Source organism: Coenobita brevimanus, chromosome 67 (assembly GCF_032717465.1).
Source record: "Coenobita brevimanus isolate Jiangsu-jjx chromosome 67, ASM3271746v2, whole genome shotgun sequence".
NCBI lineage: Eukaryota > Metazoa > Arthropoda > Malacostraca > Decapoda > Coenobitidae > Coenobita > Coenobita brevimanus.
The window spans coordinates 31892095-31907530 of NC_137020.1; the positions used below are offsets into that span (position 1 = coordinate 31892095).

The 15436-nt window shown below is 42.0% G+C and overlaps 1 protein-coding gene across 1 annotated transcript; it reads right to left on the bottom strand.

Moving 5' to 3' along the window:
• Positions 1–1055: 1055 nt before the first annotated feature.
• Positions 1056–15421, bottom strand: LOC145405605 (putative aarF domain-containing protein kinase 2). The gene is made up of 13 exons (XM_080276932.1): positions 14873–15421; positions 14284–14519; positions 13800–13911; positions 13306–13461; positions 12443–12636; positions 12165–12286; positions 6430–6547; positions 4987–5094; positions 4639–4764; positions 3906–4067; positions 2159–2272; positions 1654–1779; positions 1056–1316 (listed from the first exon to the last, which is right to left on the bottom strand). The coding sequence occupies exons 1-13, from the start codon at positions 15390–15392 to the stop codon at positions 1128–1130; spliced, it is 2283 nt and encodes a 760-aa protein (XP_080133058.1). The 5' UTR covers positions 15393–15421; the 3' UTR covers positions 1056–1127.
• Between the last annotated feature and the right edge of the window lie 15 nt (positions 15422–15436).

Below are 15436 nucleotides of genomic sequence, written 5' to 3' on the forward strand. Positions count from 1 at the left end.
GACTAAGAAATAGCTGAAATTCTTCACACAGAAGCAAAACAGCTTCATTGGAACAGAATTTAAAAATTTACATTAATACATTCATTTTTCATATGAGAAACGGCAGGAAAAAAATACGGCACACACAAATCACCGTATTATGTATTACGTATTAGCATTCAGCGAGTTGTCTCTCAGAGCTCCTCATATACCCTGTGCCAACCATCCTGACAGTAAAGCGATGACATATTAGACCTCCATACAAAGTTCAGGAAAGGCCAGTGTTGAAAATAAATATAAGTACAGTACAGGGTATACTGTACTGTCACTCAGATCACCATTCTCTTATGAAAATTATTATACACAATTAGAAAAGACCTAGGAGGATATGCTGCCAACTGTCCCAACACAGTACAGGATCAACATGATGACATCCCAGTACAATAACCAATACTTCTCAAACTCTGAGTTACAATAGACATGTGCCATACCACACTTACCTAACATATCATCTCTGTGTTACAAGATTAGTTTTCCCTGTTGTTGTAAGACCTCACATTAATCCACACTATGCAGTAATGCCACACCACCCCCACCAGCAGGCTATACAAGTTTGTGCCACCAAATGCCACAGTATTATACAGTAAAGCACTCCACTTAAATCATTCAATCCAGTCACATTTTACTGATATACTCTATGCTAAATTGTGCTTTACTGTTGTAAGACTGCTCGCTTATACGATCCTAACATTTTAGTACTGTACATCTTTATATATATATATATATATATAAACACCAATTTTGTGTATATGATCACTACAAACCTCTATAAAGCACCATTTTTATGTATGTGTGCCAGTTTCGTTTACACAACTGCTACAATCCCTTTGTTCGGTATATTACTGGTCATTATCCAACTAGTTTTCCATGCACATAACCTAATCAGATAGAATGGTTGATCTGTATTTCCTGACTATTTTATTCAATTTAGGATGGACCTCTGGTGGTACTGGGGTTAAAGAAGACTATGTAATCCATCCAGTTTGAAAAGTCTGTATTAAGTTTGACTGAGCTGCCTGAAGGTATCAAGAATAAAATGAAAAATGTCACTAGATTGAAGACTTAGCCTCACCTGACCCTAGTGGACCCTATGTCACCTTACCAGTGACCAGGACTGGTCGGGCTCTCTCCAAGATGTCCATGTCTGGGTCAAGTGACCTTCCCAGCCCCTCCAACACAAATATGGCCAACACAACCGCACTAAATGCTGACTCAAGACGCACGCGGTGACGCAGCAGTACCGACAACACATTCTGTAGTAGCATACCTACATCAACCTGCAAAAGTAAACCAAAACCATAAGTGGCATCAAATTTGCTGGGAAACTTTAGGTATACTGTACATTATGAAGAGGTAAGAACTACACTCCTTTTATTCTACCTAGACCTAAACTTGCCAACTTTCCATCAGGAATGCTGACTAGTGGCTAGTTAAAAACTGTGAATGGATGTAGAGCCATAATATTATCTTTTTCTGCCACTGAGCAACATGAAATAAGCTGCAAAAGGACAAAAATCTAAGTTAGTGTAAAATGAGTATAATACCCTTTTGGACAGCAGACCACTTCTTTCACCACTTAACCAAATGCCACAAAATCAAGTAGCACAAACCAACCTGTCCGAGTGAGATGGTTTTGGAACGGGCAGTGTTGACAAGGTCAGCTATTTCCGCTTTGAAGGCCTCCGTGTCAGAGCACTGGTGGATGCTGTTATTCAGGAACAGTTCTGCCACAGACTCTCCCTGTACAATGAGTAGGTAACATTATTATACAGTACAACATACCATATCATTAATTATACCATCTACTGCATAGCACCTAGCATATCTATACAGATAGATGCCTTAATCCCATATGGGGTGGCCACAAACACACTGCCTCAGTGTCACTTTGGCTCTTGCCATTTGACTACCCTCCTTGCAACTCACCCCTCTAAATCTCTCCATTCCATCCCTCCATTTCATCCTTCGTCTCCCCCTCTGTCTCTCTCATGTATTCACTTGCAGTCAGTCACTCATTTTCCAACCTCTCCACACAGCCAAGTCACCTTGGATTATTTCTCCTAACACTTTCAACAACAAAAAACAAACTGTAACAGGAAGAAAAAAAATAATAACTCACATCGCCAAGGACAACCTGCTTGAAGACAGCCCTGATGTTGGCTAGGTTCCTCTCACTCAGCTTAGACACCACACCACAGTCCAGGATGCAGAGCCGCAGTGGGTTGGGGTCCGGCTGTATGGGAAATATCATATGGAAAGTAAAGGTTAGATCTGATGACACTATACTCTCTTCACTTTATGCTCATTTACTCTAGAACTGTCATCCCTTTATCTTGAAAGCTGAGATGTAACCACAGATTAACTTTATAACACAATGTTTATCATGAAGAAGAGCTATAGAAAGGATGTACAGCCATAACACCATCTCTCCATCTTGAATGGTAAGACATTTCAATAAATTAACACAAGAATCCTGTCTGAATACTGCTACTCCTCACTGTCCTAGGGTGGAAAAGAAAGTCTGGATGATAATGATGATGAACATTAGAATAAGTGGCAACATTAATCATGAAGAAGTGCTATGGAAAGGATGTACAGCCATAGCATTTCTTTTTCTGCTACTCAGCTACAAATATAAACTACACAAGGACAAAAATCTGGGCCACTTTAGAGAAAGAAGGGGTATAGCTAGGTGTAAAATTAACATATTGCATCTCACAGACTCAGGTATGAGAGATTAAACAGAATATAATGTTAGTCACAAAAAAGTGTTATGGAGTGTATGCAGGGCCATACTATTGTCTTATTCTGAGACTGAGTTACAGGAAATAAGTTATATAAGGAAAAAAACCTACGCCATGCTAAGTGAACTACCGTATGTGTACAGTAAATGGATTTTCATTGTAGTGGAAATGGGCCAAAGCCTTCAAAACAATGAGGTTGTGATATACAATTAGGGGCTGTCCAATATGGCTACACTGCCTTTTGTATGCTTTTTTTTAATGTTACAGAATAGCTTTAAATATATATATATATATATATATATATATATATATATATATATATATATATATATATATATACATACAGTAGAACCCCAGAATTCGTAGACAATTTGTTCCTGGTGGCTATATGTGTTGCGAATTGTTCAAAAACCGAATCATTTTTTTCCATAAGAAGCAATGTAATTTGCATTAATCCGTTTTTTAGTATGGATGAAATGGTAGATTTCGCCATACTATAATGAATGGCAAGATTGGAGACACAGGTTCCACTTTCAAACTTTGCAATGAGTTCTTTTTTCAGCTCACTTGTTGATCTCACTGCTTTACTTTCAGCTCCAGCTGACTCACTAATCTTCTTAGGGCCCATGATTATGTACAATTTTCTATCGAAAATACATAATTCATCACAAAGTTTAATCGAGCCTGTATGACTTGATGCATAGCTGGCGGAAGACAAAGCCAGACTGGTGACCATGTGGCACCTACGACACCGCATCTCTTAGTGCGAATAACGGGTCACTGTACAAAAACTGGAGCAATTTTGGGGTGAAAAAGTTGTACGAAAACCAAGTTGTACAAGTAAAGAGGCGTACGAATTCCGGGGTTCCGCTGTATATATTTTTATATGTGACTTGTAAAGATTATGTAAGGTCGAGTTTAACAAGGTATTTTTCAAAGTGATTTTCAGAGATTATATAAAGTCGAGTGTTCTACAAAATCAATTTATTTGAAAAGGCTATTACCTGTGTGTCAAGTGGGGTTGGTGGAGGATTAGTGTCCCTCCCTGTAAAACAATTAACTCTAAGCCCTTGGCCACCCCGTTTGGGATACATGGCGTCTGGCAATGGATGGATGGATTACCTGTATGTCAATTACAAATGTGTCGCAGCCAACATCGACCATCATGATCCGTGTCACATCACCATTGTTGCCTGAGCCATCTGGGGATGATTTGCCATTGTTGTTCTGGACCAGTATATTGCCTGGGTGTAGGTCTCCATGTACCATGTTGTCCAAAAACACCTAAAGAAAAAAAAAAAAAAAAGTCATTGGTTCAATCTTCATGTTCAGGATTAAAAGTGTCAGTATCGGTACATACAGGATGTACTGTACACAAAACAAAACAGTACAGTAAAACATGTCTAAGAGGGGATGGTTTTTTCCACAACTATGCAAGACTGATGACAAACCTTGAGAATAAACCTTACAAGTAGCAAATGTTGTCACAGTCATCACAAACTAACCTGCCATACTGAAACCTCAACAAGAAAAGAAAATGTTTTACTCTCAAATTACTTCACTGTCAAAGCTGAATTCTAAATCTGAGACTTCACAGAACAATACAGTACTGGTAGCAGGAACTGCAGAAGATGCAACCCCAGGCTCAACTGAATGTGAAACCCAGTGGACCACAGGCTGAAGATGCCCTCCTCCTACAGTCTACCTTTCACCCTTTGGGAGACGGGGAGGGAGATGGGTATGTTTGTATAACCAGGCAACTTAGTGGCTCTGTTATAGGAGTGGCACCACATGAAGACATCCCTCTCAAGGTATGTGATATTTTCACGTCAGTCACATTTATGTTAATCTATACCATTTTCAAGAGTGCATCAACCCCAATCTGAGCCAAGTTCTTTCTCAGCTCCATCGAGACCTCCTCCTCCGGGGCCAGCACGATGTCAAGCATGTTGTCACCCTCTTCGAATGTCTCCACCAGCACCTGCCAAGGAGGGAAATGTATCATCATCACTGCTGTCATCATAATCATCATCACTACAAAAATAACCATCATTATGACCACTATCAATCATCATCATTGTCATCACTACAACAATAATAATCATTCATCATCACCACTATCACTCATCATCATCATCATCATCAACAACACCACACCCTCATCACCAGCCCCTCTTGAAACAGAAGCAATGTATATCCTTACCCTGGTTGTGACATATGGCCTCAGGGGTCTAGGGAACTTGATGTGCGGGACATCTGCGAAGTTTTCAGAGAATATTTCTAACTGATCAGCTTCTCTCTTTAAGTTTATCTGAAGGGGTAAAACCAGGATATGATAATACTGCATTGTATTTTGCATAATTACACCATATACAATTTTTAAAAGCACCTGTATGTAAGGAAGCAGATAAAAATATATATATATATTTTTTTTTCAGTAAAGCACCATATTTACAGTACCATAATTAATTCAAGCACCATATTTACAGTACTATAATTAATTCATTCTAATTTGGTGGAGATTTTCATGTTTTACAACCTAAAGTATTTCCCATAATTCAGTGGTAAAGGCAATATTATGACAATATAGCCTTTCCACAGCACTTCTTTGTGACTACTACATATTCTTGCATTAATCTCTGTTTACAGTTGAGCATTCAAGATGGAGAGATGGTAATTTTAGGTCAAGTTAAAGTGAACAGAGTATAGATATTAATATTTAGGCAACCATATACAGTGGTCCTTCGAACTGGGGAGTTATCTTGAGTTTCATCTCGAAAGTAATTGCCTTCCTCTTCTCATGTTGCAAGAGAGACAGATGGGCATTTCATAGACATGATGGATGCACAAAAAACACTGTAGAGCATTAGAGCATTGATTGTTTACACTAGTGACCGCCAGGGCTGACTGGGACTCAGCTCGCTGCTGCTGCCCAGTATCATGAGAAGGGAAGGGAATAATCCCCTGAGCTAGACCTTGATAGATCATATAGCCCTGCTAGGGTAATGGGAGAGCACTACATCCCTCAGCAAGGCAGCTACCCAGGCAGGGTGCGAACTCTTGACTTCGTGGTCTCGAGTCAAGCGCTCTACCACTGAGTCACCTTGTCCCCCCAGTATCATGAGAGAGTATCATACTCTATATCGCTAGCCTGGGAAAAGATCAAAATTCAAATTTCGAAGTACAGTTTCTACCATCGTAAAGTTGAAAATTCGTAATTCGTCTGTTCATAAAACTGTAACTGCCTGTATACAGTAAAGCATTACCATATTCTAGCAGATTAGTTTTTAAGGGCATTCTACAGGGGGTTTTATAACAAAGTGTTACTATAATTCACTGGCTATAACTAGGTGAGATTTTCATCTTTTTGCAACCTACTTCCCAGAGCTCAATGTCAGAACAAGACAATGCTATGGCCCTACATCCTTTTCATAGCACTTCTTTGTGGCTAGCATCATATTCTAGTGCTGATCTCTTCTTATAGCTTAGTATTCAAGATGGAAATATGGGACAATTACGCCATCATTTTCATTGCAGTTCATGACTAGCACCATATTTTAGTGTTAATCTCTTCTTATGGCTTGGCATTCAATATGGAAAGCAGGGAAAATGATGTAAAGTGAACAGAGCATAGATGTACACTTACCTGACCTTCCATGACCTGGGCAAACTCATCGACACACTGTTGGAGGGACAGCCACTGCAGGGGGGGCCACAGGGAGGACACAAACCACGCACAAGCCCGCAAGATCCGCAAGTCTCGTCTGAAAGTGTCATGAGGATGATTTGACAATGTGGTTGAAGGTGAAGATGAAAATGTGTGTGAGGCTGAGGGTGAAGGCAAAAATGTGGGTAAAGGTGAGGGTGAGAATGAGTGAGAGTGAGCGTGAGTATATAGACGAGGGTGAGGATAAGTGAGAGTGAGGATGAGTATGTGGATGAGGGTGAGAATGAATAAGACTGAGGGTGAGTATGAGGATGAGTGTGTGGAGAGTAAACTGATGGCTGATGTTACTGCTGCTGCTCAACATGGGTCCATCTAATCAAGCAGACCCATCGACTGCAGGTAAGTAAAAACCCTTATGGGTTTGGCTCATACATTCCATACACTGTTGATGTGTGTGTGTCAGTGTGGCATGTGCTATGCAGTGCTTCACTGTGTGTGTTATGTTGTGTGGGCTTATTCTTCAAGTTGGGCACATGTAATCTGTGATTCCACCCAACCCAAATCTAAGCTGGTAGCTGAGGAGGGCTCGGTGACATCCTGATCTAAGCCTAGCTAGGTGAACTTGATCATATCTACAGGTATTTAAGGACACCTTTGATGGGTGGATGTCATGAAGGGGCTTGTAATATATTTGTAATAATATGTATATGTTTGATAATGTTTATGTGGTGATTGTTTTATGTGCCTAGGGGTGTTATGTCTCCATATTATAATAACAGTGGTGCTATGTACTGGCACAGGCTGCTGCATAAAGCTGTGTGCCCCTTATATCAAGGTAGTCTCTGGCAGGAGAAATTTAGTTTCAGTGTAAGTGAGCCATGGTAGTGGTTCTGGTGCAGCCAGTGGTGATGTGAAGGGTGTTGTTCTGTATGGTTTGCAGGTGTTGTAGTGAACATTAAATTGGACAGGAGCCCATAGGACATCACTGAGCTAATGTACTGTTTGTAGAGTAAGAAGTGTTTCTTTTGTTGCTCAAAGTCTGGCCCTGTAGATGCCAGAGTGCACCGAGTCTGGGGTTGCGCTGCCTCTTGATGTCTTAAGCTTGGTCCTTGAAGGCAGGTCTGGTGTCACATGTCAATTCAAGGGTCTTGGTGGAGGAGGTGTGTGTGTGTTGCACTTGTACATTAAGTATGATGCAGGGAGGGTATCAGTGTTTGTGTTTACTGCTGATGATGAGTGTGATTTTTTTTTTTTTTTTTTATTTTTTTTATTTTTTTTTTTTATATGCGAGGAAGAAGGAACCAAAGGCCATGGCCCGCAGTAACAGTTCCCTCCAAGAGAAAAACAAAATACAATAGAGAGCCAAATTCAAGATCCGATCATTTTGAGATGCCTGGACACACTGCGTTTGAAAGACTGGAGATCATAGGCAGCAGGAAATACAGACAGAGGGAGACAGTTCCAGAGTTGACCTGTTGCATAAATGAAAGACTGGGAGTAACGGTTAACTCTTGCATTAGAGAGTTGGACAGAAAAGGGATGAGAGTTTGTTGCCAGGACGGGTGCTACGCGCCCGTACGTGAAGGTGGAGGAATGCAAGCAGACAGTTCAGAGGAGCAGTGACCATTAAAGTAGCGATAGAAAAGAGATAAAGATGCAACAGTGCGGCGAAGAGACAGAGGTTGAAGGGAGTCAGTAAGAGGAGGAGAGTTAATGAGACGAAAAGCCTTTGACTCCACCCTATTGAGAAGAGCTGTATGTGGGGAGCCTCCCCACACATGAGAGTTGTACTCCACACAGGGGCGGATAAAACCTCTGTATAGAGTCAACAATTGTGCAGGGGTAAAGAAAGAGCGGAGTCGGCTTAGCACACCCAATCTCTTAGAAGCAGATTTTACAAGAGATGTAATATGATCTTTCCAAGATAAGTCCCGAGTAAATGAAACCCCAAGCATGTTCAAGGATGATGCAGGATTAAGCTGAATATTATTAAACTTTAATGGGTATACCTGTGGAAGATTTTGTCGGGTTGATAGGTGTAAGAACTGAGTCTTAGATGCATTAAAGACAACCATATTATTTTTACCCCAGTCAGCGATACGAGCCAAGTCAGACATTAGGTGTGCCATAGCCTCATCCCTTGTTTCTTGAAGTAACTGTTGAGATGGGCGTTGCGGGAACCGAATGGAAAGGTGAAGGGTGGAGTCATCAGCGTATGAGTGGATAGGGTTAGATGTACAGCTTAGAAGATCATTGATGAATAAAAGGAAGAGAGTTGGTGATAGGACAGAGCCCTGAGGAACACCACTGTTGATAGATCTAGGAGAAGAACGATGGCCGTCTACAACAGCGGCTATAGAACGACCAGAAAGGAAGCTAGCGATGAAGGCACAGATAGAAGGATAGAAACCGTAGGAGGGCAGTTTGGAAATTAAAGATTTATGCCAGACTCGATCGAAAGCCTTTGAGATGTCAAGTGCAATGGCAAAGCTTTCGCCAAAGTCCCGAAAGGAGGATGACCAGGAGTCTGAAAGGTAGGTGAGAAGATCGCCAGTGGAGCGTCCCTGACGGAACCCATACTGACGATCGGAAAGAAGGTTGTGATAGGAAAGATGCCTTAAAATTTTTCTATTAAGAATTGACTCAAAAACTTTTGAAATACAGGACGTTAAAGCAATTGGACGATAGTTGGAGGGTTGGGAGTGGTCACCTTCTTTGGGACTGGCTGAATGAGAGCAAACTTCCAGCAAGAAGGAAAGGTACAAGTTGACAGACAAAGGCGAAAGAGTTTGCCTAGGCAGGGTGTAAGCACAGAAGCACAGTTCTTGAGAACAACAGGAGGGACCCCATCAGGCCCATATGCCTTGTTAGTACTGAGGCCAGTGATGGCAGAAAATACATCAACTGAAGAAATTTTAATGTCAGCCATGAGGAAGTCAGAGGGGAGAAGTGATGGAGGAACAGCACCGGAATCGTCTAAGGTGGGATTGGAGGAGAAAGTCTGTGCGAAGAGATCTGCTTTATCAGTAGAAGAAATAGCTACAGAACCATCAGAGTAGAAAAGAGGAGGGAAGGATGATGAGGTAAAGCTGTTAGAAAGATTTTTGGCAAGGTGCCAGAAGGAGCGGGAAGAATTCGAGTTGGAGAGTTGAGAGCATTTAGTATGGATGAAATTATTTTTAGTAGAGCGAAGAACAGACTTAGCACGATTCCGGGCAGAAACGTAAAGATGATGTGATTCAGGTGTGGGTTGGCTCCGGTACCTTTTGTAGGCCCTCTCCTTGTTGCGGACAGCATTAGAACAAGCGTGATTAAACCAAGGCTTTCTTGCGTTAGTCAAAGGATATGAGAAAGGAATGTATGCTTCCATGCCCGAGAGAATAACCTCCGTAATGCGCGAGGCACACTCAGATGGCTCCCGGCCATGGAAGCAATAATCATTCCAGGAAAAATCAAAGAAGTACTGCCTGAGGGCCTCCCAGTTCGCGGCTCCAAAGTGCCACAGACGACGTTTCCCTGGAGGGTCCACAGGCCGTACCGGAGTGATAGGACAGGTTAAGGTAATAAGGTTGTGATCGGAGGAGCCCAACGGAGAGAAAAGATTAACAGAGTAAGCAGAAGGATTAGTTGTGAGGAAGAGGTCAAGTATGTTGGAGCTCTCTCAAGGCGGTCAGGGATACGGGTAGGGTGCTGTACAAGCTGCTCTAGGTCATTAAGGATAGAAAAGATGTAGGCTTGTTCACCAGGTGGATCCGTGAAAGGAGAGGAGAGCCAAAGGTGGTGGTGAACATTGAAATCTCCAAGAATGGAGATTTCAGAGAGAAAGGAGAAATGGACAGAATGTGTTCCATCGTAGAAGTAAGATAGTCAAAGAATTTTTGATAGTCAGTAGAATTAGGGATAAGTAAACAGCACAGATATATTTAGTCAGAGAATGACAGGAAAGCCGAAGCCAGAGTGTGGGAGAATTCAGAAGAATCAAGTTCAGGAACACGAGAGCAAGATAAGTTGTTGCGTATGTATACACAACAGCCACCTTTGGCTTTGAAATGAGTATAGAGAAAGTAGGAGGATACAGAAAAGGGTTTGCTGTCGGTTGCCTCAGACAGCTGAGTCTCCGTCAGAAAAAGAAGGTGAGGTTTAGAGGAGGAGAGGTGGTGCTCAACAGAGCGAAAGTTAGATGAAAGGCCGCGAATGTTGCAGAAATGAAGAAGAAGAGAGTCAGACAGTGGTTCCAGGCACCTCGAGTCGTCACCGGGAGAGGGGCAGATGGCGGGGGCATTTATGGTCCCCCCCCCTGGGGACTCCGAGGCTTGATTAATAGACGCCATTTTTATTGATTTTTGAAAAGGAAGTGTAGTGTGTACTGTGCATGTAGTTTGGTGAAGATAGTTAGAGAAATTTGTACTGGAGAGCATGCTGGCCTACTCTCTGTGTAACTGAGACACTGAAAAAGTTCAGCAAAGGGGGATGGTCAGGAACTAGTCCTGAGGGCTGATGAAACGGGAGCTCCAGCACTCCCTGTCATCAGCTTTCCATCCACCTCGGGAGTACTGCCCTGCTCGACTGGTGGATTTTACTGGGGCAACCGTTAGCCTGTTGTTTACGAACCAAGTCTGCTGTGTGTTGAGGTAGTCCTGATGCAGTGTGCAAGCTGTGGTTGTTATTATGTCATTTGCATATGAGGCAAAATCTGTGAGCAGCTGGGATGTGGGAATATCATGCATGTATAGGTAGTGGTTATCAGTGATGCTAAATTATGTTACTCTATAAGCTTGAAGTTCATTGGATGCCACAAGGACAAGAAGGACCATGCAAAATGACACAGGACTGGCAGGTCTTGTCTGAAATTGTCACATATTGGTCAATACTAGTAACCTGTTCAGTGCTGTTAAATTGAAAGTGAGTAGTATGAAGATTCAGCACTGTGGAAGGTTGGGGTGCCCATCATTCACTCAGTGTACTGCTACCTTCAGGTGACTACAATGAGTGACAAGCCAAATAGTTTCCTGTGAACCAGAAAACCATTTACTGTACTAAATTGGGTGGTAACCATATAACCCATGATGCCTCGTGGTTTAGTGGATTAGGATGCTCTGATCACACTAAGCATGTAAGAGTTTATATCTGGGGGATGGTTGGAGTTTACTGCTCACATAATGTCACCTGGGGACAAGTGAGGCTGGTCACCCTCACCTTAAATGTCAGGACTGAGCAGCCTAAGCCTGGGCCCCTACGCTCCTGATGGAGCAAAAAAGTATTGGATGATGTACGGATGGAAGAAGCTTCAAACTAAAAACTTACTAGGGTTAGGATTATGTAGTTTGAATAATGTACTGTACATACATTTTTTTTTTTTTTTTTTTTTTTTTTTTTTAAGGGTTGGGGTTATATGTGTCTGAATAATTTACATTTATTATACCAACTGTTGTAATTATGGAGAAGGATGCCTGGTCCTACAAATGTCTCTCAGTTCTCTCTCTCTGTTCTCCACAACAATGATGGAATACAGAAGGGTAATTTAAGCCTCTAGCCCACTGCATTCACATTTCAGATAAGCCTGAAATGTTGCAACTACTACCTGTCCATACCCCCTGTCTAGACTTGAATGCTAATAAAACAAGATCATCATCATCATAACAAGAACACCATCACCAATTATTAAAAGAATAAGTGCATATCATCATCATCAACTCTATCCCCTACCTACAGACCTGAATGCTGATATGACACCTGGATGAAGCACCTTGATTGCCACAGGAACCAGCCCTTCTAAGTCCTCTGGAGGGGTGTCCTCTACGGGCAAGGACTTATCCAAGGGGCCCTCCTGCCATTCCTGAGGGAGATGAAGCACAGGTGATGGGATTGTAGGGGAGTAGTAGTAGTTGTTGTAACAATATAATCACTGCCTAATGTGGTCCAGGTTTTAACTAACTACAATAACTCTCACTCTCTCGCTCTCAGACACATACACTTATCATCATCATCTCACCTCAACCAAAGATAAAGAAGGTTCCTCCCCCATAGTCTCTCCCTCTGCTCCATTTCCCTCTGCTGCCTCGTTATGTTCCTGTGTCATTATTGGTTCCTCCCCACTCAGTAGTTCATTTGCCACAGTTTCTACAATGGTTATCATGTCTGTCTCACCCAAAATTGTTCCTTCTGATGGCGCTGCTGTTTCTGGCTCTGTGTGGGGATATAAATTTCCATCACTGTATACAGATGAGTAATTCGAAATGGTAGAAAAAGGAAAAGGGAGCATAGAAGTGAGAGAACTATGACGAGCCTGCTTTATGCTGGTCATTGGAGAGTGCGGTAGCTCAGTGGTAGGATGTCGGGCTTGTAATGGTGAGGTTGCAAGTTCATGCCCCGCCCAGTGGCTGCTGTGCTGGGAGGGGTAGCGCTCTCCTGTAACCCTAGCAGGGCTATATGATCTGATGAGATCTAGCTCGGGGATTAATCCCTTTTTATGCTGGTCATTTCTCTGCCATTCCTTCTCTCTTTCCCTCCTGGCATCCCTCAGCTCCCTAAACTTAACAGCATATAATCACATAAAAAGTGACATAACAAGAAGTGTACCGTATACACTGTACAGGGTGGTTCATAAACTGCTCCATCAGAAACTCACATGATGGTACCAGTATCTTATAATTATGTTGTGGGGGTGGCTCAGTCTACTGGTTTGGGTGTGTGTGTGTGGCAGTGGGAGTAGGAAATGAATAACTGATGCATTTTAGACACTGATAACAATGACTGAGCCATCACTGCAACAAAAAAGAAACTGCCTGACATAGGGGAAGAGGAGTGTTCTGTATGAACCATTCTGTACAGGTATAAGAATGGAAGCTCTGTTACCACTCTCTTGCTGTGTTTGTTGCTCCAGTCTCCGCCTCTTCTCCTCCTCCTCCTTCTTGGTGTCTCGTAGCACTCGCCACGCTGTCACTGCCTCCTTCTCCGCTGCCTCCAAGTTCTCATTGTCGAACAAATTATGAAAGCCAAGAACTTGCAGTCCTGTTGGGAAATGCAGGAAGTTCTTTTTTTATTGCTTTCTCTCTCTCTCTCTCTCTTGCTTTATTTCACTTTTAAATGTTAAGTCCTTATATATTAAAAAAAAAAAAAGGGAGGGGGGGAGAGGGGCAACAAGTCTCCAGTAATTTACAGAAAAAAACAGCTATTAGACACAATATATCATGAAGCAACTTAATGTTATAAGCTACATAGTGAGTGATGATGATAAGGTGGAGGAGGATGACATTAACAATGATGATGGTAATGATGATGAAGAGAATAACATCAGTTGTGATGATGATGGTGATGACAGTGATGATGACGATAATATGCTTGGGTACCTTCAAACAAGCTGGCAGAGTCGTTGGTAGTGTCGTCATCCATCTCTGAGAGAATTTCCTCCACCAGCTGTTCATCAGGTATGTAATCAGTGTTCATCCACACCTTGTACACCTGAATGATTATAAATTACTTAATATGTGTATTGTGATTATTAGATGCAATTTTACTGCTGGCTGCAATAAATTATCAGTGTTTGGATGGACTGTATAGGGTATGGGGAAAAAAAAAACTGCTTTACAATAGTCAAAATAATTATCCATATTAAATGCAATAGCTACAGTATTAACATATAAGTAATCCTTAACTTCATATGCTGTACTGGATTCATAAAATATTACTGAGTCATGACTGGGTTAAGTACTGTGCCTGCAACACTACCATTCAGCTATATAATGAAAAATTTAAATATATACATCCAACACACACTGTTCAAAATGCTCTATTGAGAATCAGGCCTGGATACAGTCATGCTCAACAACATACCTGAGCCACACAGCCTGAGCCAATGGGTTTTCCATGGTTGTCAAATTTAACAAAGATCTTCCTCCAGTTTGGCCCAAAGGCTCTCTTCATACGGCGTGCAGTGAACTGCCATGAGTGCGGTGTGATGCGACGCTGCAATCGTGAGAACTGGGTGCAGCAGGCCTCTGGGAAGATGTCACGCCGTGTTGACATCCACTGCCCAAGCTTAATTAGGATCGGGCCAGAGAACTCTATGGCTGTCAGGGAAACACTGTTACTGAGGTATGCATGCTAACCTACCTATTCCTGCTGTACCATTTAAGAAGTACTGTATACACCGCTGTAGGTTGTGCTCAACTGAGTAAACTTTACTGAGAATGGACTGTACTTCATTGCAAGATCATTCTACTACAGTGTACAGTATTTACTGCTGCAAAATATATAAGTGAATTACAGTTACTGCAGCACAAGGAATTAATGAACTGTGTTTACTACAAGAGAATAAATGAAATGAAATGAACTCATTACAAAACTGCGGCAGAATAAATTAAGGAATTGTTTTGAAAGGTAATACCAATACTGTAATACACTAGTCCTATCCTGGTCTCACCCATCATTAGCAGTGACCACCATGCCTCAGTGGGAGCTTTGCCCAAATATGTGATTGGGTAAAGCAGTATGATGGGTCCAAATGTCAGTGCCAGCCGCAGTGCTCGCATCCACACCCTCATCATTTCGTATGCAGCCATGAGCAGGTTCATTACTGGCCCTTTACTCTTTTTCACTGATGGTTCCTTTGGCAGTTTGGGAGTACAAGGCTTTTCCTCCTTCCCCTCCTCAATATTATTAAACAGCAGTGGTGGGGTAAGGAAGACTGAGCAGAGAATCATCATTCTTGGTTTTACGCACAGAAGTTTGTGTCTCCACGGCCTCACCAGAACACTGGAAAGTCTCTGAACTATAGTCCATCTACTGAATTTACTCATATATATAATCCGGTTGTACATTTTCACTCCAGTACTTCTTGATGCTTGTCTATGAGCATTCCTTTTTACTGAATGCCACAATGATTGTTTTTTTCCCACATATCTGCCCATACATATAATCTCACTGTACATTTTACCTCCCATATTTCCCAATGACTGCAGACTGACATTTCCTTTTATGGAATTCC

Bases quoted from the DNA above. Each gene is read 5' to 3' on its own strand.
- LOC145405605 (XM_080276932.1), bottom strand. From the start codon at position 15,392: ATGGGAGGTAAAATGTACAGTGAGATTATATGTATGGGCAGATATGTG. The intron at 14,520-14,872 runs GTGAGACCAGGA...TTTCCCTGACAG, and splicing joins GTGGTCACTGCTAATGATGG to CCATAGAGTTCTCTGGCCCG. The intron at 4,765-4,986 runs GTAAGGATATAC...CCTCCTTGGCAG, and splicing joins GGCCATATGTCACAACCAGG to GTGCTGGTGGAGACATTCGA.